We start from the raw sequence: 26,096 nt of genomic DNA, 5'->3' as shown, positions 1-26,096 counted from the left end.
GTCTACCATTGTGTGTTTTATCCTCATTTAGTTTGGCACAAAGACATCTGCTGTGATGCTTACACTCTGATGAAGTCTCACAAGTGTCAGCTTTGTTTTTATGCATAGATATAAAAATATGGATATGTACTGATAAATGATTAGAATTATAATATTTCTGACTGTGTGAATCAAAATTGAATTGAATCAAATCGAATCAGGACCTTGTGAATCGGAATCGAATCGATTATAGAAATCAGTGACAATACCCAGCCCTATTCAATGGCACAGAACAGGGCAGTCACACTAGCTGCGGCTGTGATACATTGACGTGTAGTCGGTGCATCACAGCAGAAATTTAACACAGAAGTCTAAATTCTCCATTACTCTTCATCACGAGTTCCTCCATGACTGTCCTCACACACCCTGAAATCCTGTGTGTCACTGCTTTTTAGTGCTTTAGGGGTAATGTGTACATCTCTGCAGCAGCTGTGAGCCAGAGCCAGAAGTCTTGTTGGTGAAATCCATCTGAACACTTTGTGATCACTCAATTATCTTTGCAGCAAAACCTGCTGACGATGGAGCAGATCGTAACCGTGGAAGAAACGCAGATTAAAGACAAGAAGTGTATCCTGCTGCGCATCAAAGGAGGGAAACAGTTTGTGCTGCAGTGTGAAGTACGTCCTCTGACTGTTGTATGCTTTAGTGCTGTAAAAGAGATGAATGAAACAAGCTGATGTCTTTTTTTTGTGTGTGTTTGTGCGCAGAGTGACCCAGAGTTTGTGCAGTGGAAGAAAGAGCTGACTGAGGCGTTCACAGAGGCCCAGAAACTTCTGCGTCGCGCTCCTAAAGTCATCGGGAAAGGCCGTGCTGGAGTAGTGGAGCTTTCCAAGCCCCCCCTCACACACCGCAATAGCAATGGCCTGTGAATACACAAGAGCACGCATATACATAAAAACACATGCACTCACATTAACAGACAGACAGACAGACAGACACACACACACACACACACACTGCATCCCACCTCCCACCCCCTCATCAGCTGCAAGACACCTGCCCACATCACCTCAGTGTGTGTGTGTGTGTGTGTGCGTGCGTGCGTGCGCACGGTGCTGATGGCGCACACACAATGACGACCAATCGAGAGCGATATAGTGATTTTTTTTTTTTTTTTTTTTTTTTTTTTTTTTTTTTTTTTTAAATGTGTGTGTGTTCTGGGACCCTGCCAGTCAGTAAGAGGAAGAAAGGATTTTGAACCATTGGACATTTGAAGAATCCCCGCATGAACTTTACAAGGACTAACGGCTGCTCCTCTCTCTGTTTGCCCCTCCTCAACCACCTCCCACACCACACACCTCGCTGTTGAAATCACATTAATCAGGAAGTGTCCTCTCACTCTGTGTGCTCTCAGCAGCCTGATGGACTCCTCCACAGAGCTGATGCTCAGGTCCAGAAGAGACCAGGCTACCACAGAATGTAGAAAACAAAGGCTGGTTGTCCTCATCCATCCCTCTGAAACATTCCTCCCACTGTTACTGAAGTGCAAAAAGTGCCAACATTAATATTTTACTTGAGTCACCTGAGCGCCCAGGAGGATCCGCTCTGCTGGCAGATGGCGCACCATCCCAACCTTCCGGACCCTCACAGTGTATGTGTGGAAGGCTGTCGATCATTCCAGCGCAGGTACAGGAAGCTTCACATTGGCTCTAGTCGCCACAGAGACTGAGATTCCATTGGCTGACAAACAGCAGCTGGTTGCTATGGCAGCCATGAAGATTGGTGCACATGTATTGGTAACCATGGACAACACTGTAACTATAGAGGAGCAGGAGGGAGGCAAAGACTATAAAGACAATATAAGCTCCCTTTTGTCTGCGCATCGCTGTTTTACTTCAGTTTGTTAGCTTTATCGCAACTCCTCTGTCTGCCTTTACAAGATTTTGTTGGTGCGGGGTCTTTCGGAGGTGGCAAGAGGAGGTGCTGGGGGCTCACTCACAGAGCTGCATTACCTCAGTTGGACTGTGTCAGTATGAGTAGATCAGAATGTAAGAACCTGTTCCCAGGCAAAGCACAAGAATCAGCAGTCTGTTCCCGCTCACACATTGTCCATGCAGGGCAACAGCTTGGAGCAGTCAGCTGTTGTGGGCAGACTGTGTGCAGGGAGGAGGATGAAGACAATAAGCTGAAGCTGATTAAAGGAAAAATCCACCCTCAAATACCCCAGTTAGATGCATAGATCTTCTACATGAGCTTTCATGTTCATGCTATTTCAGGCTTTTTTTCTTTTTCTTTTTTTGGTTTTTAAGTGGTTGAAATGTTCACATTTTATCCCGTTGGTGTTAGCCTACATTTCTCCAGAGAGCAGATAAATGCAGGTTCAGAATAAACGAGAACAGAATGATCTGTGACTTATTTTCTTTAGATGTGCAGTAAAGTACTGAGCCTGCTCTGAGCCTGAGCAGGCTCCTGTCAGATTTACCACCAGGCCTCATGTTGAGGTTACACCCAGGGAATGCAAGCGCATTTGTCTTTGAGAAACTCCACACGATGATGAGTCTACAGGCTCAGCCTGGACTGCACCGAACACTTAGCTGAAGTGCGGCAGCCCTCAGTTTTCTCACATTCAGTCTCAGCTACAGGTGGGCCCGATGTGAAGTTTGTCATGGCCTTTGGTTCACATCGGGCCCTTATTCCGCTCATGTCCAGCCTGGCTCGTGGCTTTTTGCCCACAGCTTGGCCGCACAGCCACTGCCAGAGCGGTAACTGAGTCCTAGAAGCAGCCCGGATTTGGGCCAAATGTGTCTGCTGTCAGAGAGCTGCTGCACTACATCAGATCCATCACGGCAGAGGACACAGATGAGCACAACAAGTGAGCCAAACCACTGGTCTTTAAATGTATACTCAATCTGTAGCCAGTACAGTGTTCTGATCCCCCTCACTGCCATCTGTCTCCTTTCCTCAAGTAGGACCATAGCTGAGCTTAAAGAAAACTGTGTTCACGAGCATTGTCTGCGGACCTACTGCAGTGTTTCAGGGTGGACTTTTCAACTGTCTTCTTACCGTGTTATGATTTTTTTTCCTGAATGTGACACAGTTCAGATGAGGTGTATGGGTTTGTCTAAATTATTGGACTTTTTACAGTTTGGTGGGGAACCTCACCAGGGTTCAATGCAAGGGTGGCGCGGTGGCAGTCCAGAGTAGCTTGCAGCAGAGGAGAGAAAGCAGTTTACTTCAGGGGTTTTCTTTTCCATCCAGTACAGTGTCCTCATCTGTGATATCCATGCATTTCCAGAGCTGTGATGTGTGACTCGAGTTGGAAAAAGGGTTTGTTTAGGGTGCTCTGTGATTCTTTTTCTTTGGAGCCTTTACCAGTCAGGGGCAGATGTTATCGTCTTAGAGAGAAAATGTGTCACCTCTCCAGGTGTCTTTTATTTTTGTAAACCAAAATGGTTTTTATTGAAATTTCTGTTGTTGCACCTTTTTATCCCGATGTGTTACTTAATAGATGTTAAATGTGCCAAATAACTGTTGCTGATCGAGTGGAAGCCTCCTTTTCTCAACTTTTCACACCTCTCACTACCAGGTCTGGTACAGTCTCACACACACACACACACACACACACACTCTCACAAACACAACATTGATGTGGGAGTTTTGGTGGAATCTCTGAAGGGTACAAAACTGTGACCAAACATTTTTCCGTAGGTGTGTGCGCGCGTACTGGCTTGCACACCACGATGCCATTGAGACTCACACCATCTAGCTCTCCGTACTCGTTCCTGAACGTTTCCCTGACACTGTGTGTGTGTGTGTGTGTGTGTGTGTGTGTGTGTGTGTGTGTGTGTGTGTGTGTGTGTGTGTGTGTGTGTGTGTGTGTGTGTGTGTGTGTGTGTGTGTGTGTGTGTGTGTGTGTGTGTGTGTGTGTGTGTGTGTGTGTGTGTGTGAGCGGACGTGAGCCTTGGTGTTGCTTTGTATGTTCAGCAGTGGACTTTTTATTTGGATGCCTCACACAAATTTTCTGCTCAGACACGCTCAGCATAAGGCAATTTAAAAAGGATGGCGTATAGGAAAAACGAAAAAATCAAAGTATATATAAATATATATGTGTATATGAAATGACAAAATGCTCTAGGTCTATTTAAAAGATTTAATGTAGAAAACAAAATGGAATTGTTGAAGGGAGGTCGGGGTTTGATGTGAGTATAACTGTTCGTGGTGAAGACTTCAACTCGAATCTTGCACATAAAGACTTATTAGAGATATTGTACCTGCGAGTTTCAGATGATGATCTTTGTTTCAATGCCGGACTCTTTGCTCTTTGATATTTATTGCGTGTTTGGTGAGCTCTCTCGCGCTGTCTCTCCTCCACGCCGACGAGCTCTCGGCCGAGTGCTCACTGTAGAATCCTCAAGTGTCCGCCCGTCAGAAACTCTCCTCTTTGTTTGTTTTGTTTTCCAGATGCCACAGACAAACACAAATACTACTGGCTTTGGGCTATTGAAATTAAGGTCATAATACTGATATATAATTGATAATATTCATTGATTATTATAAAATTTATTTTATTTCAATGATTATTTTGTTTTTGAGACAGGTAGGAAGTTTAGGACTGCTTGTAAAAACAGTTCATGAATAAAAATTCTTTTTCTGTGTTGCCTCCTGTCACTTTTGCTTTTGTGTCTAATTATTATTGTAATTACATGACCCTCAAAAAAAATACTTGTGTGTGTGTGTGTGAATGGTGTGAATGATATATATGTATGTATGTATGCTGTTTGCTGGTTATCAGGTCGTCTGGCTGAATCCCAGCATCGTGGACCAGAACTAAACCACCGGCCTGGACCCGAATTTCACGTCCCAGGTCTTTCACCTCTACTTGGAGAGGGCTGTCAACAGACTTCGGTGCTGGCTTCCCACGACGTCAGGATACAGCAGTCAGACCTTACGTTGGAGTCACAGAAACGTGTCTGTTGTTTCCATCGCTAAGCTCGAAGGACCAATTTAAATGACAGGGGATTTCTTTAAATCACCCCGTAGTTCTTCAGCTAAGACCCCTGAGTTAGAAAACACAAACACTGCAGTTGTCTTTCACTCGCGAGGGCAGTCATGGACGCACGACCTGCATCTCATCACTGTCTGCGTGCTGTGTGTGTGTGTGCGTGCGTGTGTGCGTGCGTGCAATAAAACAGAGTTACTCTAAGAACTCAGAGCTGAGGTTCCCCTTTTTCTAAATCTGTATGTTCTTAGAGAAAGAGGAAGCTGTTAGTTGGTAAATAAGTTCATCACAAAAGTTATTAGGTGAAAAGTCACATAGACATGTGGTTTGCTTAGTGATCCATAAAAAGAGCACATTTCATGTAGCTGATCACATTATATACAATTTTCTTTTAACATTTCCCTCCTGTTTATCAGAGAAATGAAATGTACATGTTATCAGTTAGTAACAACTTGTCTTTCACATTTTCAGTTACTACATCATTAGTTGCACTTCATCTTCATCTAACAAATAGGAAAAGAAGTCTTCATGATTTTCATCGGTTTGTGGTATATTTCCGCATATGCTGTGAATGATGTCGCTATCATCTGTGAAATTACAGCTTTTAAACAAAGAATAACACAAGTAAAGAAAAGCAAAACAAAACCAGGGAAACTCCAACGCCGATCAACAGTCTCTTTAAAACCTGTTAAAGTTGAGCGCTTTTTCCTGGATGAGGATGTTGATGTTGTTGTTGTTGTTGTGCACTTTACAAAAGTCATTCTGAAGGTGTGGTCGGAGAGCAGAATTAGTGCACCTGTTCCAGGGTGTTTCCCACAAATGGTTGTGTTAATACGCTCGGCATGTGCGAGCAAACATAACAGTATATAAATACACACACACACACACACACACACATATATATATATATATATATATATATATATATATATATATATATATATATATATATATATATATATATATAGATATAGATATGTATATATAGATATATAGATATAGATATAGATATATATATCTGTATGTATATATATGGGTCATTCTTACTATTCGGTGCCATTTGAGTCCTAATGACATAATATGGTATATTTAGTGTAAAACTTGTCTAATGCTTATTTCTAAACCATTTTCTTGTATGGTTAACCCCTCTACCATAGAACACATTGATATATACACAGGATAAATACATTAAACGTAAATTACTTTTATTTTAGCACAAGTCACTAAAGTACTATGTCCCCAGTCATGCTTGCTCGACTTCAGTTACAAATATAACTTAAAAAAAAAAAATCTAGATTTTTCATCATTTCTGGATTGGCTTATTTCTAATGTTCCTCATCAAATGTTCTTTTTTATTATTAATGCATGTTTAATACTTAAAAATCTTTAAAAAATGTTGTGTCCCTGAATCAACTGTCACCCCTGTTACTCTGATAAGAATTCCATAGAACACATCACCTGATTATTCTTTTAGTCACATGACACTCCCGGATGTAACATATTTTGGAGGGAAAACTTTCAAGAAGAAGACGAGTAAGTACCACTCTTTAATCAACCCTTTTTTCAATGTTTTAGCAAGATTTTGTAATGTGGCAAAGCATAACACGTCCAACCTGTTACGCTTATTAATAGTGGAAACAATTTTTTTTTGTAATTTTTATAATATGGCTAATAAACATGTTAAAAATGGTTCTTAGTGGTCACCATGTACTAGCTTGTTGTTCATCATACTAGTAGTAATGGCTAAGTTTAGCATAAAATCTCCCCCCTGTTACCGTCACCCCTGTTATTGCTATGCACTGTAACAGGGGGGACACATGGTAACAGGGGGGACGTAAGATGATAGAAGTTTAGTGTTTAGGGTTATTTATACAAGTGTGTATTGGTAATTATTATTAACCTGTATATATATACTTTTAGAAGATTTTGAATAGTATACATTTTTCAGGGAATGGCACCAATGTCTGCTGCGGAGAAGCAGCGGTGCTACCGAGCACGTCGTGATGCTGACCCTGAGAGAAGACCGATATATCTCAATAAAGAGAAAGAGAAGTGGAGAAAGGACAGAGAGGAAGGGAAAAAAAGAAAGTGGCAGATCTCAGTGAATGACAGAAGAGAGCACAGAGAAAGCAGTGGCGAGAAAGGAAAAGAAAGCAGAGGGCTAGTGCCAAAGGCAGGACAGAATTTGAGGCTATGAATACTCCTCCCCTAAGTCCAGAATATTCCCTAGAGCCAGAAAATGCCCCACAACCAGGACCCTCAAGGTTAGAAGAAGAGTTGACAGTTCAATGAAATGAAAAATTAAATGATGGAGAGGTATCTGGTAAAAAGTCAACAATTACAGTGAAGACAACTGTCATGACAACAGAGGATGCACTTGCAGGGGAATTTCATGACGGACTACTCAGATTTAGGCGGCACGTCTTTAATATCCGATGGCAGTATAGGGCCTACAGACAACTGAGAGAAAATTTGAGAAACGATGAATGTCTGCTACATGTAGATTTCAGTGAGAACTACTCCTGTAAGTATTCTCAAGAAGTACAAGCAGTCCACTTCGGAGGGTCACACCAGCAGGCAACCCTACATACTGGAGTACTGTACACTGCAGCTGAACAGTCACCAGTAACAATCTGCTCTATCTCACCTTCCAGGCGGCATGATCCCCCTGCGATATGGGCCCATCTTGACCCTGTGTTAGACATGATCAGAGAAAGATACCCTCTTATCAAACACCTCCATGTCTTCAGCGATGGTCCAGCTACACAATACAAACAAAAGGGCAACTTTTACCTGCTCTCAAAAGAGCCATTCAAAAAAGGGTTCAAAAACATCAGCTGGAACTTTTTTGAGGCCAGCCATGGAAAGGGGGCTCCAGATGGTATTGGAGCCACCCTTAAAAGGTCAGCTGACACAATTGTCCGCCATGGAGGAGATATCCCCAACGCAGAAGCTATGTTTCACAAGCTGAGAGACATGGGCACTTCAGTGGAACTTTTTTTTGTGGGAGAAGATGATGTTGAGAGGAAAGTAAAAGAAATTATTGATGGACCGACACTTGTGCCTGTCAAAGGAACCATGAAAATCCACCAAGTACTCAGTTTCTCTCCAGGAACAATAAAATACAGGGACATAACCTGCCTTTGCCAGGCAGACAAAGGTGTACTGGACCGTGAATGCTATGGCCTGAAGGAGATAAGCCTTAGTCAAGAGGCAAGTCCACATTGCACTGAGGGACCAACCCGGCCTGAGAACATCACAAAAGATCATATTGGTCAGTGGTGCATTATCAACTACGATGGTGAACCCTACCCAGGAATCATTCTGGAGGTTGAAGAGGATGTTAAAGTGAAATGCATGCAGAAGAACGGGACCAACAAGTTCCACTGGCCAAGTCCACGTGAGGACATAATCTGGTATAGGGATGACCAGGTTGTGTGTCTGATGAAAGAACCAACACCTTTGAATAAGAGGTCAGTTCAGCTGGAGAGGAAAGTGTGGGATTTCCTTGAAAAAAACTGGAGTTGCTGGTCTGTTGCATAGGTAAAAGGTGTGAGAAAAATGTTCATTATGTTGGGTGTACAGTGAAAATTTGCTTGTTTAATGTGGACATGTATCTACCTGTGTTGGTTGGACGGGCATGGTGAAGGTGTTCAAAGTTTCTTTAAGGTGGTATTTTTTGTCACTGATGTTATGTCCACCCTGTTACCTGTGTGTTTCTTTTGTTAATTAAATCAAATCAACAAACATAATGCATGTCTCTTTGGTTATTGGGAGGGAATGAATCAGCAAAATTAAGTTACTTAGAAATGGAGCCAATTTTTTTTTTATATTCCCTTTGAATCTAAAAACAATCTTTTGAAATTACACTGTGTCTTAAAACTGAACCTGTCTTCTTTCAATATAATGCTTGTTTAAAATACTTCCTTGAAATTTCCTTGCAGATTTTAAAAAGGGACATTGTAGCTTTTAGAAAATGTAAATATTACTATAACTGTGTATTCAAAACAGTTATTAATAGAAAATTGAATGTCCTGTAACAGGGTGGACATTTGGCACGTCATGGGTAAAGACTTTGATTTAAAAAATATTATAATATAATATCCTTAGCTGGACCAATACATTTTTCTTATAGGTTGAAAATCCCTCTTTTAGATGAAATGTTAAAATAATTCAAAATTTTGTATTTTTTGATGAAGAGTGATCACACTGAAATGGCACCGAATAGTAGGAATGACCCATATATATGTATGTATATATGTATGTATGTATATATATGTATATATATGTATGTATGTATATGTGTATATATGTATATATATGTATGTATGTATATATATACACTTAAGCCCAAAATTATTCATACCCCTGGCAAATTTTGACTTAAAGTTACTTTTATTCAACTAGCAAGTTATTTTTTGACTGGAAATGACACAGGCGTCTCACAAAAGATAATAAGATGATGTACAAGACGCATCATTGTGGAAAAAAAATATTTCTCAGCTTTTATTTACATTTGAGCAAAGAGTATCATGTCCAGAATTATTCATACCCTTTACAAACTGTCACAGTCTCTGGGAAAATCCAAAGTTCCATACCATTCCAAATAGTCAAAGCTGTTCTAAAGCATCCCAATTACCCTGATTAATTGGAAATAGCTGTTTTGATCAACTCAACAGGTGAAAATGCTAATGTCCATAAAAACAAATTGTCACCACCAGGGGCACCATTTTACCATCCTCACGATAGAAAAACTTTCATGAGTGGCCCCACAGTGCAGGCACTACTGGCCTTTGAAATCTGGAAAGATTAATAAATAATGTGCAAAATGTATCAAGATTCAATTGAAACTTTTTAAAAAGAGAATATTAAATGGATGATCATAGGTTAATCATAGTTTTAAATTCTGGATTGCAAAAGGAACGACAGCATCTACAAGAAAGGAAAAACAAACACAGAATCACCAAAGTTCAGGATTTATTTTGGGCACTGTGATTAGAAAGGGGTACATGTGGAGGAATGAGTGACCTTTTGTCACCACAGCACGATGTGCTCTAAATCTGCTTTATTAGCAAAGAATCATACAACATGTCTAAGACCAGGGTTGCTCGTACCACAGCGTCACCAAAGTCATCAGGAGGTGCCTTCTCCTCACTGCTCAGTCTTCTTCAGCTGTAGTTGTCAATCAACTCAAGCAGCTGATACACTGCAGCTCTGAACATGTGCATTTGCGGCCTGCGCTCATTATACCCCTCCCCCTGGTGTTCACACAGGTTTAGAAAAAAACAAGTTTTCAGGAAACAAGATGGACTGATTGTTTCTTTCAGGGCATCATGTAGTTCATACATGCGGTTACTATGTTTGCAGAGGATGATAATGTTTCCCAGTGCTGGAGATCCAGATTACTGTACTTTTGGTGCTCTGGTGAAGGACAGGTGAATGGCTAAAAAGAAAAGAGAAAGGTAAAGTGGATCATGTTACAAGCAGTGGGTTCACCTGACAACAAGCTGCTTTGTGTCTCATGCAGGTCTCCAAACAGGGTCGTTTAGAGACCCTTCCTCCACCCTGTGACTCCAGATATTTATAGAGGAGTCGTCTGTCAGTGAAGCCATGCTGCTGGTCTGTGTGTCGCTCTATTTCTGACTATTGCTGCATACCCCCTCAGTTAGTGTTGCCCAGTCTGTGCGACTGTGAGTGTGTGACAGGGGGACTCTCATTTTGGCTCGCTGGATTTGCCATTAAACATCTGGAGCTTTTAGCTGCTTCGCTACAGTTTTGGAAGGTATGGCTGCGTTTTGTTCTATCCTGTTCGCTGTCCACTTAAAAAGTTCCTGTCATGGGTTTTATTTATAGATCGGAGCTGGGTTAGAGAGAGCAGGGCTTCAGGGGCCTACATGCTGCAATATAGCCGGGCTGAGATTTGACATTGTTACATTTAGATAACGCTGGCTCAGACGCCGCTGTCTACTTCACCAAAGCATTGGTTTTTACTGTTGGCTCGATTTTTATTGTCAAGCATGTTTCTGTCTCGGGTGTCTTGTTAGGAGAAGTTTTCTGTTGAGGTCATAAACTCATCTTGTTGAGCAAGGGTTCTACAGTTGAAAAGAAGGTTTAGCCACCCGAGAATCTGTTTGATTCATTTCTATGTCAAAACAGACTTTTAGGACAGTTTTAAAATCATTTAGAAAGTTGGTTGGTAGTTTTTATGTGATTGGCACAGTGCCTGGTCCTTCTAAAACTAGCTGTTGAGTTGTTTACAGGGACTGACTAAACCTGCCCCTAGTGTGCTGCTTACAGGCAGAAAATAGGATCTCATACTGTATGAGCCACACCACAAGGCTACTGGAGCGAGGTACATGGCACATAATGACAGACATGTTTCTGATTTTCTATCTGGTCTCTGAGGCTGGACCTTTCTTAGAGGGAAAGTTTGAAGAAAAAAAAACAAAAACAAACCATGAGACCTCTGACACTTGTTTGATTTTGCTTTCAGATGACACCATGTTTAACAGAATGATTTTTATCCACTACTCTTTGGACTTAGACCACATTTTGGGTTATGTTTGGGTTAGCTTGTGTTGGTAGTCTGGATTGGTGATTAGTTGTGATCTAGCTTCGCTCTTCTCATCCTCCTCCCTTTGAACCAGGCCCCTTGGAGTCTCACACTCAACATTTAGCAATTATTTTGATGTAGTGTCGATATATTTCACTAATAATGCACCACTATCACAATACATATCCCACAGTACTTGGAAACCAATGATCTTCTCCAAATAGCTTTACAAAGCAATGCTTTGCAGAGTCAGGAAAAAAAATGAAGAAAATGCACTTTAAGTGAAACATCTGCAAGGAAGTAGCTTTCTTCTGGAGGTTTTAGTTTCTTAATGCCCTGCTAAACATTATGTAGACCAGCACTGAGGACAAGAAACTTTAGGATCAATGACTGGCCTTTACTTCTGCATGTAAGTCAAAGTGACAGGACATTAAAGTTGTTTAAGTGATGTAGTAGTCCTGTCACTTTTCACATTTTGCATTCAGATTTCAAAACTGATATTTCATTAAACATGTAACATCAACATGATAAACATGATAAAAACCATGGTTGCTATCAACATAAGAGAAACACTTTACCATGAAAACCTTCTTATGCATCCTGTATCATAAGCACAGATACAATACAAAATCAGTTGGACTGATGATTTTTAGTTTTGTACAGAGTGCTGGCACCTCAGACAAACACGCATCTGGGTCCTTGAACAATCTGATGACCGCACTGACACAAAGTTTTAATGATCAGCAGTGAGCAGTGCACAATCCACACATGCAGTCCTGTAAAAAACCAAATACACCTTTACCGCTGTAGGGATGAAGAGTGTAGCTAGCATCCAGGTCCTGCTAATCAAATACACTTGATTATCTGATCAGCATTAAGTGTGAGCACTTTTGTCAAAGCTGAGGTTTTGACAGTTTGTTTCTGTGGCGCATTTGAATGTATGTTGTATACCAAAGTCTTCCAGGAGTGGGCGCCCCAGCAAATTCACCCCAAGCTCAGACCGTCCATGCTCTGAGAAACTGCAAAAAACTCAAGAACTCCACCTCAGACTCTACAAGTTCATAGCAAACACCTCAGACCAACTGTCAGCAGGGTGGTGGAGCGATGAAGATTTGGGCACCTTACAGTCACTGAGCAGAACATGAACTGCTCTGTATACCAAAGTGTTCTAGAGTCAAATGTGAAGCCATCTGTCTGACAGCTAAAGCCTGAATGAAACTGGGTCATCAACAGAACAATAATCCCAAGCACAGCTGCTGAAAAAGGAAAGAATCAGTGCTGAGGCCCAGTCAAAGTCCAGACCTCAACCCGATGGAAATGCTGTCATGACAAAACAGAACCACAAAAAGACATCATGATGGTGTTTGAGGGGCAAGGGGAAGGCACAACTTTTTTCACAGTGTAGCTACTGATTAGTAAAACCTTTAACACAGAGCTACGCTTTAACAATATGTGTGTTTAATACCCTATTAATCACAGCAGACCCTTGTCTTCAATGCAGTGTTGCAAAAAAAGGTGGAAAATTACAAGTTTGACTAACGGTAGGTGTGAGCTGATTGTATGACAGCAGAACCTCTGAGCAGGAGCACGATGTTTCAGTAGACACAAAGTGGCAGTGAAGTATGTCAATAGTGGAAAAGTGGATCATGATAGTGTGTGTGTGATACCTGTCTTTTACTGAAGATGATCTCATTTACCTCAGTTTTCTTTCTTTCCTGTCAGATTGTTCTTCTCCCTCTGTGCACACGCACATTGCCACCATCACATCTTGCTGACAGACGTGTGACCCTCCACCTCCACAACCACCTCACACCCCTTAACCCTCTCCCTACTGTGAAACCATGGCACTGTCCTCACGCTTAAAACTCTGGGAGCAGAAGGGAGGTGCAGAAATGCTGTGTGCTGCATTAATTCTAATAGCTGGTTGTGACTGCACACATGTGTGTGGGTGTGTGTGTGGTGCACTGATCACATAATGAGTGCTCCTCTGTTCTAACCCTGAGTCATCGTAGCATGTCACTGCTGTGGTTGGTGTATTAGTCATCTTGCATGTTCAGTGTTTGAGCTTTTTACAGCCTCATGCTGTCACTTGATATTTGCGATCTGAATCTGCTGGTACTGATATTTCTGTTGAGATACAAAATATTGAAGCTTTCCACAAATGGGAGCAGAACACTCAGCCTTATATGGCAGTATCATCACTCAGTTCATTCTGCTTATCACACGCTACCAAAAGACTGTACATAAAAGATGGTCATACTTAAGTTTAGGTTTTTGGGGTTGTTTTTTTTAATCCATTTTTCAGCCTTTTTTTCAGGTTGATTGTAAAGATATTTTTATGCTCAGTGACTCCAGCTTACAACACTGTTAGTGGAAATCCTTACAGAAAAAAACTAAATTGTCTGTCCCAGCTGATCACCGACAAGCTACAAAGTCTTTCCCCACAGTTCATACAAAAGGAAAGTAGGAGACAGTGATAACTGGAAACTGTTTTTCAGACTGGATTTTAAATGTGTTACAATATTAGCTCTTGGATTAGCTTAACATAAAGCTAATATTCAGTTTTATTTAGTTTGAACTAGAACTAGAACTAGAGGGTTTCTTATCTTTACAGAGAAGATTTATGTTTAAACCATCCATGGAACCTCTGCTCAAATCTATTCTAATGCAGTCACAAGTTCATGCCAACTGCAGGGTTTTACAAAGCTGGCACATTTTCACTGGTTAGTCGTCCAATTTTGAGTCTGATAAAAAGCTTTGTCAAGCACACTAATGTGTATCCCAGTCTAAATTTTGCATTAGGACCAGACTTGGTACATGGTATGGGTAATGCATTACTCTTGACTGCTGCTGAAACAAAAACAACTTGGCATTGTACAAGCAAATTCATCAGCTGACTTCCATCTGCCACATTCTCACATCATGGCAAGATAGTCCATTCAAGTCAGGTATAATCAGGCTTCTCCCACAGTTTTTCATGATCACACACTGTAGCTTCACACAGAATGCACTGACCTTTTCCATAGTCTCTATTGTGTCAGCAGGTGATAACTATTAGTTAAATGTCAGGCCTGTGGGCCCATTTCTGCTGGTATTTCTCAGCCCTTCATGTCACTCATCAAAGCCACCACCTAATGTAAAAGCTTGGGAAACAATAAAAGGCTTTTAAAATTGTTATCACCATAGAACATAATGCCTTTCATTGACTCACTGTACTCGCAATATTTACCAAAGTGTCTTTGGTGTGAGACCAGACGTACAGCTTCCCTCTTTTGCAGAGCACCTGTCTATAAATTACAGAATGATTCCTTCACCTAAATGAAAATAGCACGAGGGGAAAAAACGGCTTACTCGAAGGCTCTGCCCTGCTGTGCCTCGGGTTCACTCCTCATCGCTACACCAATTCCAAATCCTCACATCTCAAGCATCAATCTAACTCCGTGAACACATCCCAATCACAAGTCCAGTAGGCCATAACTTTTTTAGAATTCCAGTCTTTTCACTACTTTCAAGCACCTGTCCTCTGATGTGTACCTTCCTATTGCGTGTCTTCCTCCAGTTTTGTTTTTATTCCTCTTTTTGTATATACTCCTCTTGTCTGTTATTTATTCCTGCTGTCTTACTATTTCTATTTTTATTCCGTACAGTTGGTGCGGAGCACCCACAATTTTGTTGTACATGTACAATGACAATAAAGGCCTATTCTTTTCTATCCTATTCAAATTAACAGCCGTTTAAATTGTCACACATTGTCTTATTTGAAAAAACTCTCCAACGCCTCAGGTACCTCATAGCTGTTTATGACCCTGCATGGTGCTAAAAGTGCTGAAGGAAGCTAATTACAAAAAGGCCTTTAAAGGACTCACATTCATTTATATCCCCTGTGCCACACACTGCCTCCCCTTTTTGGACTTATTCTAAACCCTGTGGAGCAGTTTTGATGAACTCATGTTTGAGTGTTGGTCAAAATAAAGTGTTTTATAAGAACTGTAAGAAATCTCTTCTGCTTTCCAACAAATTTGTCATACATTGTCAACGTATGCATCTGACTTGTTTAACTCTCTGCTGAGCATGCAGTGCATGCCTAATGTGCATGCCCAATGGACTGTACACTATATCCAAACCATACAATGACTTTCTATTTTGTTTGTTCTGCCTGAATCATCAATGGACCAAACTACAGATAAAGGAGGAAAACAAGCCAATTGTCACAACGGTACCACCTCCGCCTCTGTCAGTTCTGCCAGGCGGTTTCCTCAAGCAGCTGGTCAGAGATTCAGAGAAAGAGACCAAACATAAAGAGCCAGAGGTCAAAGAAGAAAGGCCAGTAAGTCATTCATTTCTTTTCCATCTCTCAATATCTTATTGAATCTTATAGATCTTAGTGTTGCCCATACTGGAGTTGGTCTGCAACTAAAAACGTGACTAGAGATTTAATTAGGCCACAGGTGTGCCTAATAAAGTGCCACCATCTCACTCAGTTGCCTCTGTAATGGACTTCTCTAGGCTGGAGAAAACAATGTCAGTAATGTGATGACAGCTGGAGAAGGGCCAGATGGGCTTCTTTGGATAAAACTCATTTTCTCTAGCTAATGCTAGCTTTGGCACTGATAGATTTAATGGAAGAGATAACAGAATGTATGGATAATAAGAGGTACGCACTTGGAGTTTTCTTAGATCTAAAGAAGGTGTTTGATACTGTTAATCATGAAATTCTATTAAAAATTTCATGATTAAAAAAACTGGAAAGGTACAGGTTTAGGGGAGTGGTTTTGGACTGGTTAAAAAGCTTTGTAGGGAATAGGCAACAATATGTACAAATAAATGAAAATAAATCTAATTTGATGGATATTGCTTGTGGTGTACCTCAAGGTTCAGTATTGGGTCCAAAAATGTTTATTATGTACATAAATGATATTTGCCGAGTATCGCGGATTCTAAAGTTTGTAATATTTGCAGATGACACAAATATATTTTGTTCAGGTGTGAAGTTGCCACAGGTTTTGGAGATGATCACACAGGAATTAATGACATTAAAGTGGTTTGATATAAATAAATTAGATAAAACCAAATTTATGTTATTTGGAAACCAAAAGAAAAATATCAAAAAAATTTCTTGGTCTGATCATTGACCACAAGGTCTGTTGGAAACCACACATTACTTATGTTCGGGGGAAATTGGCACGGGGCATTGCCGTCCTGGGGAAAGCAAAGCAAATACTGGATCAGAAAGCACTGCACATATTATACTGTGCTTTACTACTACCATATATGAGCTACTGTGTAGAGGTCTGGGAAAACCATACAGAAGTAATACACAAACAATAACAATATTACAGAAAAGGGCCATTAGATTAATAAATAATGCGGGATACAGGGACCATACAAATGCACTATTTATCAAAATGCAAGCTATTAAATTCCAAGACTTGGTGAAGTTTAAAACAGCGCAAATAATATTTAAAGTAAGAAATAAACTGCTTCCAAAAGAAATATGTAAATTGCTTATAGAAACAGAAGGTGGGTATAACTTAAGAGGGAAATGGAATTTAAAAATACAAAGTGCTAGAACAACTTTAAAAAGTATGTCTATCTCAATAGTGGGAGTGAAATTATGGAACAGCCTAAGAGAAGAAATAAAAGAAAGTAACAACATAAACCAGTTTCAAATAAAATATAAAAAACAAATTTTAAACAAATATAAGAATGATGAAAACGGGGTTAACCCAGGACGGTAATGTTGTTGGGAGTTTAGTTTAGTTTGTTTCATAATTTGTGAATCTGCAAATGTAACCATTCTGTCTTTGTTTATATGAAAGTAACTATACTGTACAAATAAATGAATATGGGGCTTGTTTATTTTTTGTTTTGTTTTTTGTTTGTTTATTTTGTTTTGTTTTGCTTTACTTTTGCTTCATATGTTGTTTGTTTAATTTAAGACTAAAAGAAAATTAAATGAATGAGAGGTCACACTTGAGGGGGTATGGACAAATAAGTGTATACTTCTGCCTACTCCTTTTCAAACAAAATAATGGAATTATATTTTGTAATGATTGGGAATGTACATGTTTGAAATAAAAATGAACTGAACTGAACTGAAAATGATCTTACCTGTTAAGGCACATAAACTGCTTGTTACCTAAAATAGTGGCTAGCTGGCTAAGCTAATAATACTTGCTTACTAATGTTGTTACTAATGCTAATCGTTCAAACACTTGGAAGCATTTAATATAAAAGCTATAGAATTCACATTGAAGGCACAAACAAAAGCACCAGCAGACTGTGACACATCACCCACTATTTCCAGTAGCATTACTACACACAAGTACAACGCATGCATAACCTTCAGTTAACAGTCAAAGGAGGCCTGTTACTTTTTTCTTCCCACTACAGCCAAACAAACTGAGTGACAACCTGGTGCAACAGTTTCTCCTCCCAGATCAGACTCCTCCAATCCTCGAGGCAGAAATGTCCCTGCGGGCAGAGCAATTCAGCAACAACAGCAACAACAGCAAACCTCAAGGACGCAACTCAGCACAGCCAGATGGCAGGTCCTCATCTCAGTGCCACATAGTGACTCCTGACTCTGGGGGTAAACCTGAAACCAGACCAGAAGTAACACCAGAGCCCCCAAAGCAGAAGCTGCAACAGTGGGACAAAAGGCCTGAAAAGAAGAGCAAAAATATGGAGGAGCATACAAAGAAGGAGAGGATAGAGGAATTTGGGCAAGGAAAGGAGAAAGAGAAGGGGATGGAGGAGAGGCAGGAGCCAGAGGGAATGCAAGCAGAGACAACTGTGACAGAGAATGCCAGGAAGGAGGTATGTATGCTTTTGTCATCCAGTCTTACAGATAGTCTGAGGCCTGCAGAATACTTGGAAACTCTTCTACATTAAAATAATATTTTTAATGGATTTTTTTCCTTTTCGTGACACCTTTTCTTTTTAAAACTAACATTTAAATTCCAATAAAAACGTATGTACTTTATGCCCTGCATTCAGATCCCTCATCTGCCTTAGTTGAGACATTCACGAGACATAGACAGTAAAAAAAGTGGATGTAGCTTTGTGGTTGGAAAAGTAAAGCCAGTGGGGAAGTGCCTTAAACTTGCATTCTGTCTGGAGGCCATTAGATGGTGACACCTATGGCGGTTCATTGTTCTACTTGTTGTGGGTCATACGGAATAAAAATAAACCTAATTTGTAGGGTTGTATGTTTTTGATGATACTGTATTTGACACAGGAGGATTAGCTGTGGTGTTTTCAGTTTGCTCAATAGCTAATGACTTGTCAGCTGCAAGTCATGAAATGAGCTTCTTTTTCTCAGCAGTGCACACACAGCGAATGACTTTTCTCTGCCAAATCTTTACAAAAGTGTTAGTCTCCTCAAATGTTTCTGAATTGTCGTGGTGTTTTTAGAGAGAAACCTGAGGTAATGCTGCATTATTTTTCCTTAGTAAGCCTGCAGTGCTCTCTCTCACACTCACTGCTCCATATTTTTGAGCTACCAATTCATGCTGCACTCAGTAGAATGTTGGATTTTACTGAAGTGAACTTGCTGCATCTTTGTATATAAATTACAACATATTGTTAGCAGGTCACACTGCTATCGCAATATCACAATAATTTGCCCATCTTAGTAAAATCTAGTAGCATATGAAATGAAAAGATCCAATTTTCTTCTATTTACCTGCTGTGATCCAGTGTAGCTACTTTCCCTCAACCTGTTTATTTCTATGAACAAAATAAAATGCCCTCCATAATAATAATTTATAATATAATATCTAATCATAAAGGTGGCAATAGAAAAAAGTACATTACTAATGAATATTGATCTTATAGAACCGTAAGCACACTTTCATCAGTTAATATAAATCAGAATCTTGAGCTTATATTAGCAATCTGCATTGTTCATGCAAAGCAACAACTCAACAAGAAGTAGTTTTTTTATTCTAGCAGTGTGATGTTCAGAGTTCAGCTGTGAGTGTAACAAACTGTTGTTAAAAACTCAGAATATATCAGTTATGGCATAAAATGGAAAATGCAGTTACAATTAACATTTAGATGATCTGGGGACTTTGGTCATTATGTCGATGGTTTTTGTGAATTGTGGGATGGTCCATCACAATGAATTATGAGAAGGTGATTTCTCATCTCCTTTCATAAAGGATGGTCCTCCTAAGCTAAAGGAAGCAATAAAGGAAGCATTGAAGCTCCTTTCCTCAGTATTCAGAGAATTGGATTAGATCTTCTTATGGCTGCCACATGGATATTTCTGGGTCACGTCTCTCAGCTAAGAACCTTTAAAAGCAAAATGGATTATTGGAGCTCACCATTGGATTCTTGCAACCATGATGGCAACAGCATAAACATTCATCTTGAATCGTCAGAACAGTATTTGAAACCAGCAGGTGACGTCATGGTAGTTACGTCCACCTTTCATACTGTGTGGTGTGGCAGTACTAATTTATGTAGATATTAAATATTACCACTCCATTCAATAGAGAAACAACAAAGTAATCCAAAATTAAAGGTTCTTTTAGGGTTTCTTTGTATTTGCATACTTCAGTAGTTTGACCTATGTGCATAGTGGGAATCAAAATGTTTATAGAGACAAACAAAAGTTTCATTTAAGTCATTTTAAGATCTTTAAATCTTAGACAATATAATTCACTACTTAATCCACTGTCGTTCTGTCCAACATATGATGTAAAACCTAAACAAAAGGAAAGAAACTAGTGTGACAATTATATAAGTAATTATAAAAAATTTACAAACCGGATTCCAAAAAAGTTGGGACACTAAACAAATTGTGAACAAAAACTGAATGCAATGATGTGGAGATGGCAAATGTCAACATTTTATTCAGAATAGAACATAAATCATGGAACAAAAGTTGAAACTGAGAAAATTTATCATCTGAAGGGAAAAATATGGTGATTCAAAATGTCATGGTGTCAACAAATCCCCAAAAAGTTGGGACAAGGCCATTTTCACCACTGTGTGGCATCTCCCCTTCTTCTTACAACACTCAACAGACGTCTGGGGACCGAGGAGACCAGTTTCTCAAGTTTAGCAATAGGAATGCTCTCCCATTCGTGTCTAATACAGGCCTCTAACTGTTCAATTGTCTTGGGCCTTCTTTGTCGCACCTTCCTCTTTATGATGCGCCAAATGTTCTCTATAGGTGAAAGATCTGGACTGCAGACTGGCTATTTCAGTACCCGGATCCTTCTCCTACGCAGCCATGATGTTGTGATTGATGCAGAATGTGGTGTGGGATTATCTTGTTCAAAAATGCAGGGTCTTCCCTGAAAGAGATGACGTCTGGATGGGAGCATATGTTGTTCTAGAACCTGAATATATTTTTCTGCATTGATGGTGCCTTTCCAGACATGCAAGCTGCCCATGCCACACGCACTCATGCAACCCCATACCATAAGAGACGCAGGCTTCTGAACTGAGCATTGATAACAACTTGGGTTGTCCTTTTCCTCTTTGGTCCGGATGACATGGCGTCCCACAGTTCCAAAAAGAACTTCGAATCGTGACTCGTCTGGCCACAGAACAGTCTTCCATTTTGCCACACTCCATTTTACATGATCCCTAGCCCAGTGAAAACGCCTGAGCTTGTGGATCTTGCTTAGAAATGGCTTCTTCTTTGCACTGTAGAGTTTCAGCTGGCAACGGCGGATGGCACGGTGGATTGTGTTCACTGACAATGGTTTCTGGAAGTATTCCTGAGCCCATTCTGTGATTTCCTTTATAGTAGCATTCCTGTTTGTGGTGTAGTGTCGTTTAAGGGCCCGGAGATCATGGGCGTCCAGTATGGGTTTATGCCCTTGACCCTTACGCACAGAGATTGTTCCAGATTCTCTGAATCTTCGGATGATGTTATGCACAGTTGATGATGATAACTGCAAAGTCTTTGCAATTTTTCGCTGGGTAACACCTTTCTGATATTGCTCCACTATCTTTCTGCGCAACATTGTGGGAATTGGTGATCCTCTACCCATCTTGGCTTCTGAGAGACACTGCCACTCTGAGAAGCTCTTTTTATACCCAATCATGTTGCCAATTAACCTAATTAGTGTTAATTGGTCTTCCAGCTCTTCGTTATGCTCAAATTTACTTTTTCCAGCCTCTTATTGCTACTTGTCCCAACTTTTTTGGGATTTGTTGACACCGTGAAATTTTGAAACAACATATTTTTCCTTTAAAATGATACATTTTCTCGGATTAAACTTTTGATCTGTCACCTACGTTCTATTCTGAATGGAATATTGACATTTGCCATCTCCACATCACTGCATTCATTTTTTATTCACAATTTGTTTAGTGTCCCAACTTTTTTGGAATCCGGTTTGTACATATGGTTGATCCGTCATGGTGAAGAGAGAGCTGAGTGTAAAAGCAAAGCTCTCAATTTACCAATTGATCTACGTACCTACCTTTAACTATGGTCACGAGCTGTGGGTAGTGACTGAGAGAATGAGATCACGGATACAAACGGATGAAATAAACTTCCTCAGAAAGGTTGCTGGCCTCTCCCTAAGATGGCCAAATTGGTTCGGGCAACCAAGGTGGTTCGGGCATCTGACAGGGGCTCAGAGTAGAGCTGCTGCTCCTCCACATTGAAAGGAGCAGGTCGAGGTGGTTTGGGCATCTGACAGGGATGGCTCCTGGGCACCTCCTGTGTGAGGCCCCGGGGCAGACTCAGGACACGCTGGAGAGATTAAATCTCTTGGCTGGCCTGAGAACCACTTGGTGTTTCCCTGGACATGCTGGATGAGGTGCCCAGGGAGAGGGAGGTCTGGGTTTCTCTGCTTAGGCTGCTGCCCCTGGGACCCGGCCCCGGATAAGTGGAAGAAGATGGATGGATAATTTTCCTTATTTACACTTATATGTTTTATTGTTGTCCTCATTTATTCTATAGTCTTCTGTTTGACTGTCTGAAAGCTGAGCTTTGAGCTCACAGGGATTTTTGACCTCATTATTTGAAAATTTTGCAGAAAATAAAGAAAAACACAACACTTTAAGTGTCACTTCACTAGAACTAAACTCTGAAAGCAATGGTTTTAATGCCATGGCACACTGCAAATGGCTTAAATGATCATGCATTACAGAAAATGTGCAGCCAAAAAGCGTTTAAGAGTTACTGTTCTTCTCTTTGTTCCTCTCATGCTGCTTTCTCTCAGGTTAGGGATGTATGGTATGAAGCTGGAACTGTGTGGTACGTCAACAAGGATGATTTCATCCGTGGTATGCACTGAAAACAACACACACTCACACACTACAGTATTCATGCTAGCTATAAGTACATTTTAAAGAACATTTAACCTCTAACAGAAACCACAGTTACACATGGATGGATCTATAACTGCTGACTCATTCACACAAAAAACAAGTCTTGATTGTAGCCTTGAAGATCCTTGATATTTCCACACCTTAGTTCACAGTGTGTCTCTATGTATGCTTTCAAAGACATAACTTCATTTCTCCTCTTTTCAGCTACTCAGCTGAAGCCAGATGAAGGCACACCAGAGCTCCCCGAGGGCCGGGTGAGGGTCCAGCTTGAGACGGACGGCTCAGTGCATGATGTCTCCGAGTATGAAGTTGAGAAGGTAGATCAGACCTTTTTGTCTTTAAGTGTCCTTCTGGTTCTATTATTGTCCAAATCATAAAAAGAATTTGCACATCAGCTTGTCCTTTGTTTCTAATACTCGGCAGTAAAGATATCCATCGCAGGTCATTTTAGTGAGCAACAAACCTTTCTTTAAGATACAAACCAGATGAGAATTTCATATGACAAAAAGGTCAGCATTTAAATGTATCAGCAGAGACCAATTAATGCATAAGCTTTGGACATTTAGCACACATTTGCTTAAAGTTAAAAAATTTTTATACCACTCCTTATGTTACAGTGATGTGAAATTTCAGGTCTTTTAAATATGATTACTGCAAATATGATTACTGCAAACACTGCAAACAATATATGAAACATTTTTCATCGTGCACTTCTCCTTTGAATAACACACATATACAGTCATTAAAAAAGGAAAGTACAGCCTCTGTCAATTCCAAGGTTTTACATATCAGGAAGAATACAAAATCATTCTGGTCCTCAGTAGGTTTTAAATTGGGGTACATGCAACCTCAGATGAACCAAAACACAGGACATAGGACATATGACAGGACCTTGTCATCATTTATTTAACAGTTTGCTACTCACATTTGTTGTAAGACCGGAAAGGCATCTTGGAAGGGTTATAAGGTCATATCCAAACAGTCTGGTGTCCATCATTCTACATTGAGAAAAGTAATTTTATGTTACTCACAAATGGAAAACTAGTGGAAAACATTCAAGACATTTGCCAGTCTAAGGTTAAAAAACCTCTTCTCCCTAAATACATAAGAGAGCAAATCTGTGCTTTGCAGAGGTGCATCTAAATTGTTGTTGTTTGTATTTACTTACACAGCATGTCTTGTAGAATATACTGGAGTCAGCAGCAACAGCATAGTGCAGTCATATCAAGTCTAGTGACATAAGGCAGGAAAAGATCAGTAAAGAAACAATTTTCCCCACCCAAAACACAAATCAAATGAGAAGTAGAATAGGTTCAGCATGACGAGGTTCAGACGGTGTTCCTGAAAAGAACCAAGTGAAGTTTGTGGTTCTGGAGATTTACTGGAGGTCTCAAGGGGATATAAGATGACAATTTCATTCAAACTGGATGAAGGGTTTCGGAGTTTCAGCTCCTTAACATGTGCCACCCACTTTTGAAACGGACCAAAAGTATTTGGACAATTGAATCAAAGCCTATTTCATGGGCAGGTGTGGGCAATTCCTTTGTTATGTCATTTTCAATTAAACAGATAATAGTGCTGGGGTTGATTTGAGGTGTGGTGCTTGCATATGGAAGATTTTGCTGTGAAACAAATAACATAAGGTAAAAGTTGTAATGTGTGGCTGTGTGACAGGCAGGATGAAGGACCCAAATGCAGGACTCATACACAGACACGTATACTTAAAGTGGCAGCTTTATTTGCTGGGAAATAATCCATAAAATAAACTTGTGAAAAACAAACGAGGAAATGAGAAACAGCAGGAGAGCACAGCTGGGAGTAATCAAACATGACGAGACAAAGGGGAAGCAAAACTCAAAACACTGAACACAGGACATGAGACTCAAGACAGGCATGGAGATGTAGACTTGACCAGGAGAAGACACAGGAGATGCACGACATAGAGACCGGGGAGACTAGACAAGAAAACATGTAACACAGGGGAGGCAAAGAAACAAAATCCAAGATCTAAAAATCACTAAAATACAACCAGACACTAACTGAATCAAAGAATATTAATAAACAAAAACAAAACCACTGAGTCACAGGACTCAGGACCATGACAAAATGAGCTCTGCATGCAGGTGAAAACCGAAAAACAAAAAAAAACCCATCTAAGAAATTGCTACAATGTTAGGAGTGACAAAATCTACAGTTTGGTACATCCTGAGAAAGAAAGAATAATTTCAAAGAATAATTTAATTTATATAAACAAAACTGAAAAACTGAAATGATCTTAGTTTTTTGTTAATTAGCATTTTCATTCAGGATGCTGAATTGAAATAGTTTGAAAATTTGTATAGACATAAGACAGAAGAAACCTGTTTTCACAGGGTGTAATCTGTGTGAAATCTGAGACTAACTCTTTCACATTTGAACCAATTAATGGGGATGCTGTTCCTCCACAGTGTAATCCACCAGAGCTAGACCTGTGTGAGGATCTGGGTGACCTGCAGAGCGTGAATGAATGTGGAGTTCTGCACACACTGACCAGTCGAGCTAAAGCAAATCTTCCACTGACACATGCAGGACCAAACCTGGTCAACTTCTGGCCCCCGTTACAGACCCACAGCAAGGTAAAATTTGCACACATTTACAGATCAGTAACATTATGAAATTGCAAAGTTTATTAAGTATGTGCAACATTTTATGTTTATCTTCTTTTTTTCTCTATTAGACCCCAAAGTCACGGCGAGGGGAGTCTGTGTGGGATGCTCCTCCTGCCCTGGCTGCCCTGGTCAAACGGGTCTACATGTCCATGGTTGGCACCAGAAGGGATCACAGTGTGTGTGCATTGGGACGCAGCGGGACGGGCAAGACCACGGCATGTCAGGCCTTCACACATGCTCTTATCAAACAAGCTGGCACAGCAGGAGACAACATGAGTGGTGAGCGTGCAGTGTAAAAATGAAAACTGTTTAGGTTTTTAAAGTGTTAATGATCAGCACTAAAACTTGAAACTGGTACTAGTCTGTCATTTCAGTGACTGAGAGTGAGTCGCTACAACTATGAATCTTAAATGAATCTCATCAACGTTATATACAGTGTTAGCTTTTACATATCAACATGTAAGAAAAACGATGAAAAATAACCTTACAGGGAGTTTGTGGATCAGAATGTGATGTGAGAGACTGACAGTATCACACAATAAAGATTACTTAAAGTTAATACAGCTAATGTAAGCTATTAAATTGTGAGGTGCACGTAGTGTTTTGTTAAATA

At 40.2% G+C, this 26,096-nt stretch overlaps 3 protein-coding genes across 5 annotated transcripts in view; all 3 read left to right on the top strand.

Moving 5' to 3' along the window:
- The window catches only part of grk3 (G protein-coupled receptor kinase 3), a 76,548-nt gene extending 71,904 nt beyond the window's left edge, over window positions 1–4,644 (top strand). The window contains exons 20-21 of the mRNA XM_031751297.2: window positions 543–656; window positions 747–4,644. Coding sequence (XP_031607157.1) covers window positions 543–656; window positions 747–908 — 276 coding nt within the window. The 3' untranslated portion in view covers window positions 909–4,644. The remainder of the gene's footprint in view (window positions 1–542; window positions 657–746) is intronic.
- A 1,393-nt stretch (window positions 4,645–6,037) lies between these two features.
- Window positions 6,038–8,701, top strand: LOC120441015. 2 transcript variants are annotated; one of them, XM_039614603.1, is made up of 3 exons: window positions 6,038–6,061; window positions 6,453–6,511; window positions 7,633–8,701. In XM_039614603.1, the coding sequence occupies exons 1-3, from the start codon at window positions 6,059–6,061 to the stop codon at window positions 8,519–8,521; spliced, it is 951 nt and encodes a 316-aa protein (XP_039470537.1). In that variant the 5' UTR covers window positions 6,038–6,058; the 3' UTR covers window positions 8,522–8,701. The 2 variants fall into 2 exon arrangements, 1 of the variants encoding a protein (XP_039470537.1); XR_005613716.1 differs by lacking the exons at window positions 6,038–6,061; window positions 7,633–8,701 and adding an exon at window positions 6,927–7,598 and having other exon boundaries at window positions 6,382–6,511.
- A 1,966-nt stretch (window positions 8,702–10,667) lies between these two features.
- LOC116329327 (unconventional myosin-XVIIIb) overlaps window positions 10,668–26,096 on the top strand; it is a 61,499-nt gene continuing 46,070 nt past the window's right edge. The window contains exons 1-8 of one of the 2 annotated variants that reach the window (XM_039615567.1): window positions 10,668–10,760; window positions 13,254–13,411; window positions 15,715–15,858; window positions 17,925–18,350; window positions 22,727–22,790; window positions 23,040–23,152; window positions 25,283–25,450; window positions 25,552–25,762. In XM_039615567.1, coding sequence (XP_039471501.1) covers window positions 13,373–13,411; window positions 15,715–15,858; window positions 17,925–18,350; window positions 22,727–22,790; window positions 23,040–23,152; window positions 25,283–25,450; window positions 25,552–25,762 — 1,165 coding nt within the window. In that variant the 5' untranslated portion in view covers window positions 10,668–10,760; window positions 13,254–13,372. Of the gene's footprint in view, window positions 10,761–13,253; window positions 13,412–15,714; window positions 15,859–17,924; window positions 18,351–22,726; window positions 22,791–23,039; window positions 23,153–24,705; window positions 24,959–25,282; window positions 25,451–25,551; window positions 25,763–26,096 lie in introns of those variants that run through there. The other variant, XM_039615568.1, reaches the window with a different exon arrangement.

Source organism: Oreochromis aureus, linkage group 7, assembly GCF_013358895.1.
Source record: "Oreochromis aureus strain Israel breed Guangdong linkage group 7, ZZ_aureus, whole genome shotgun sequence".
NCBI classification, from domain to species: domain Eukaryota; kingdom Metazoa; phylum Chordata; class Actinopteri; order Cichliformes; family Cichlidae; genus Oreochromis; species Oreochromis aureus.
The sequence above is the reverse complement of the archived record's forward strand: the minus strand, read 5'-3'. Positions and strand labels throughout refer to the sequence as shown.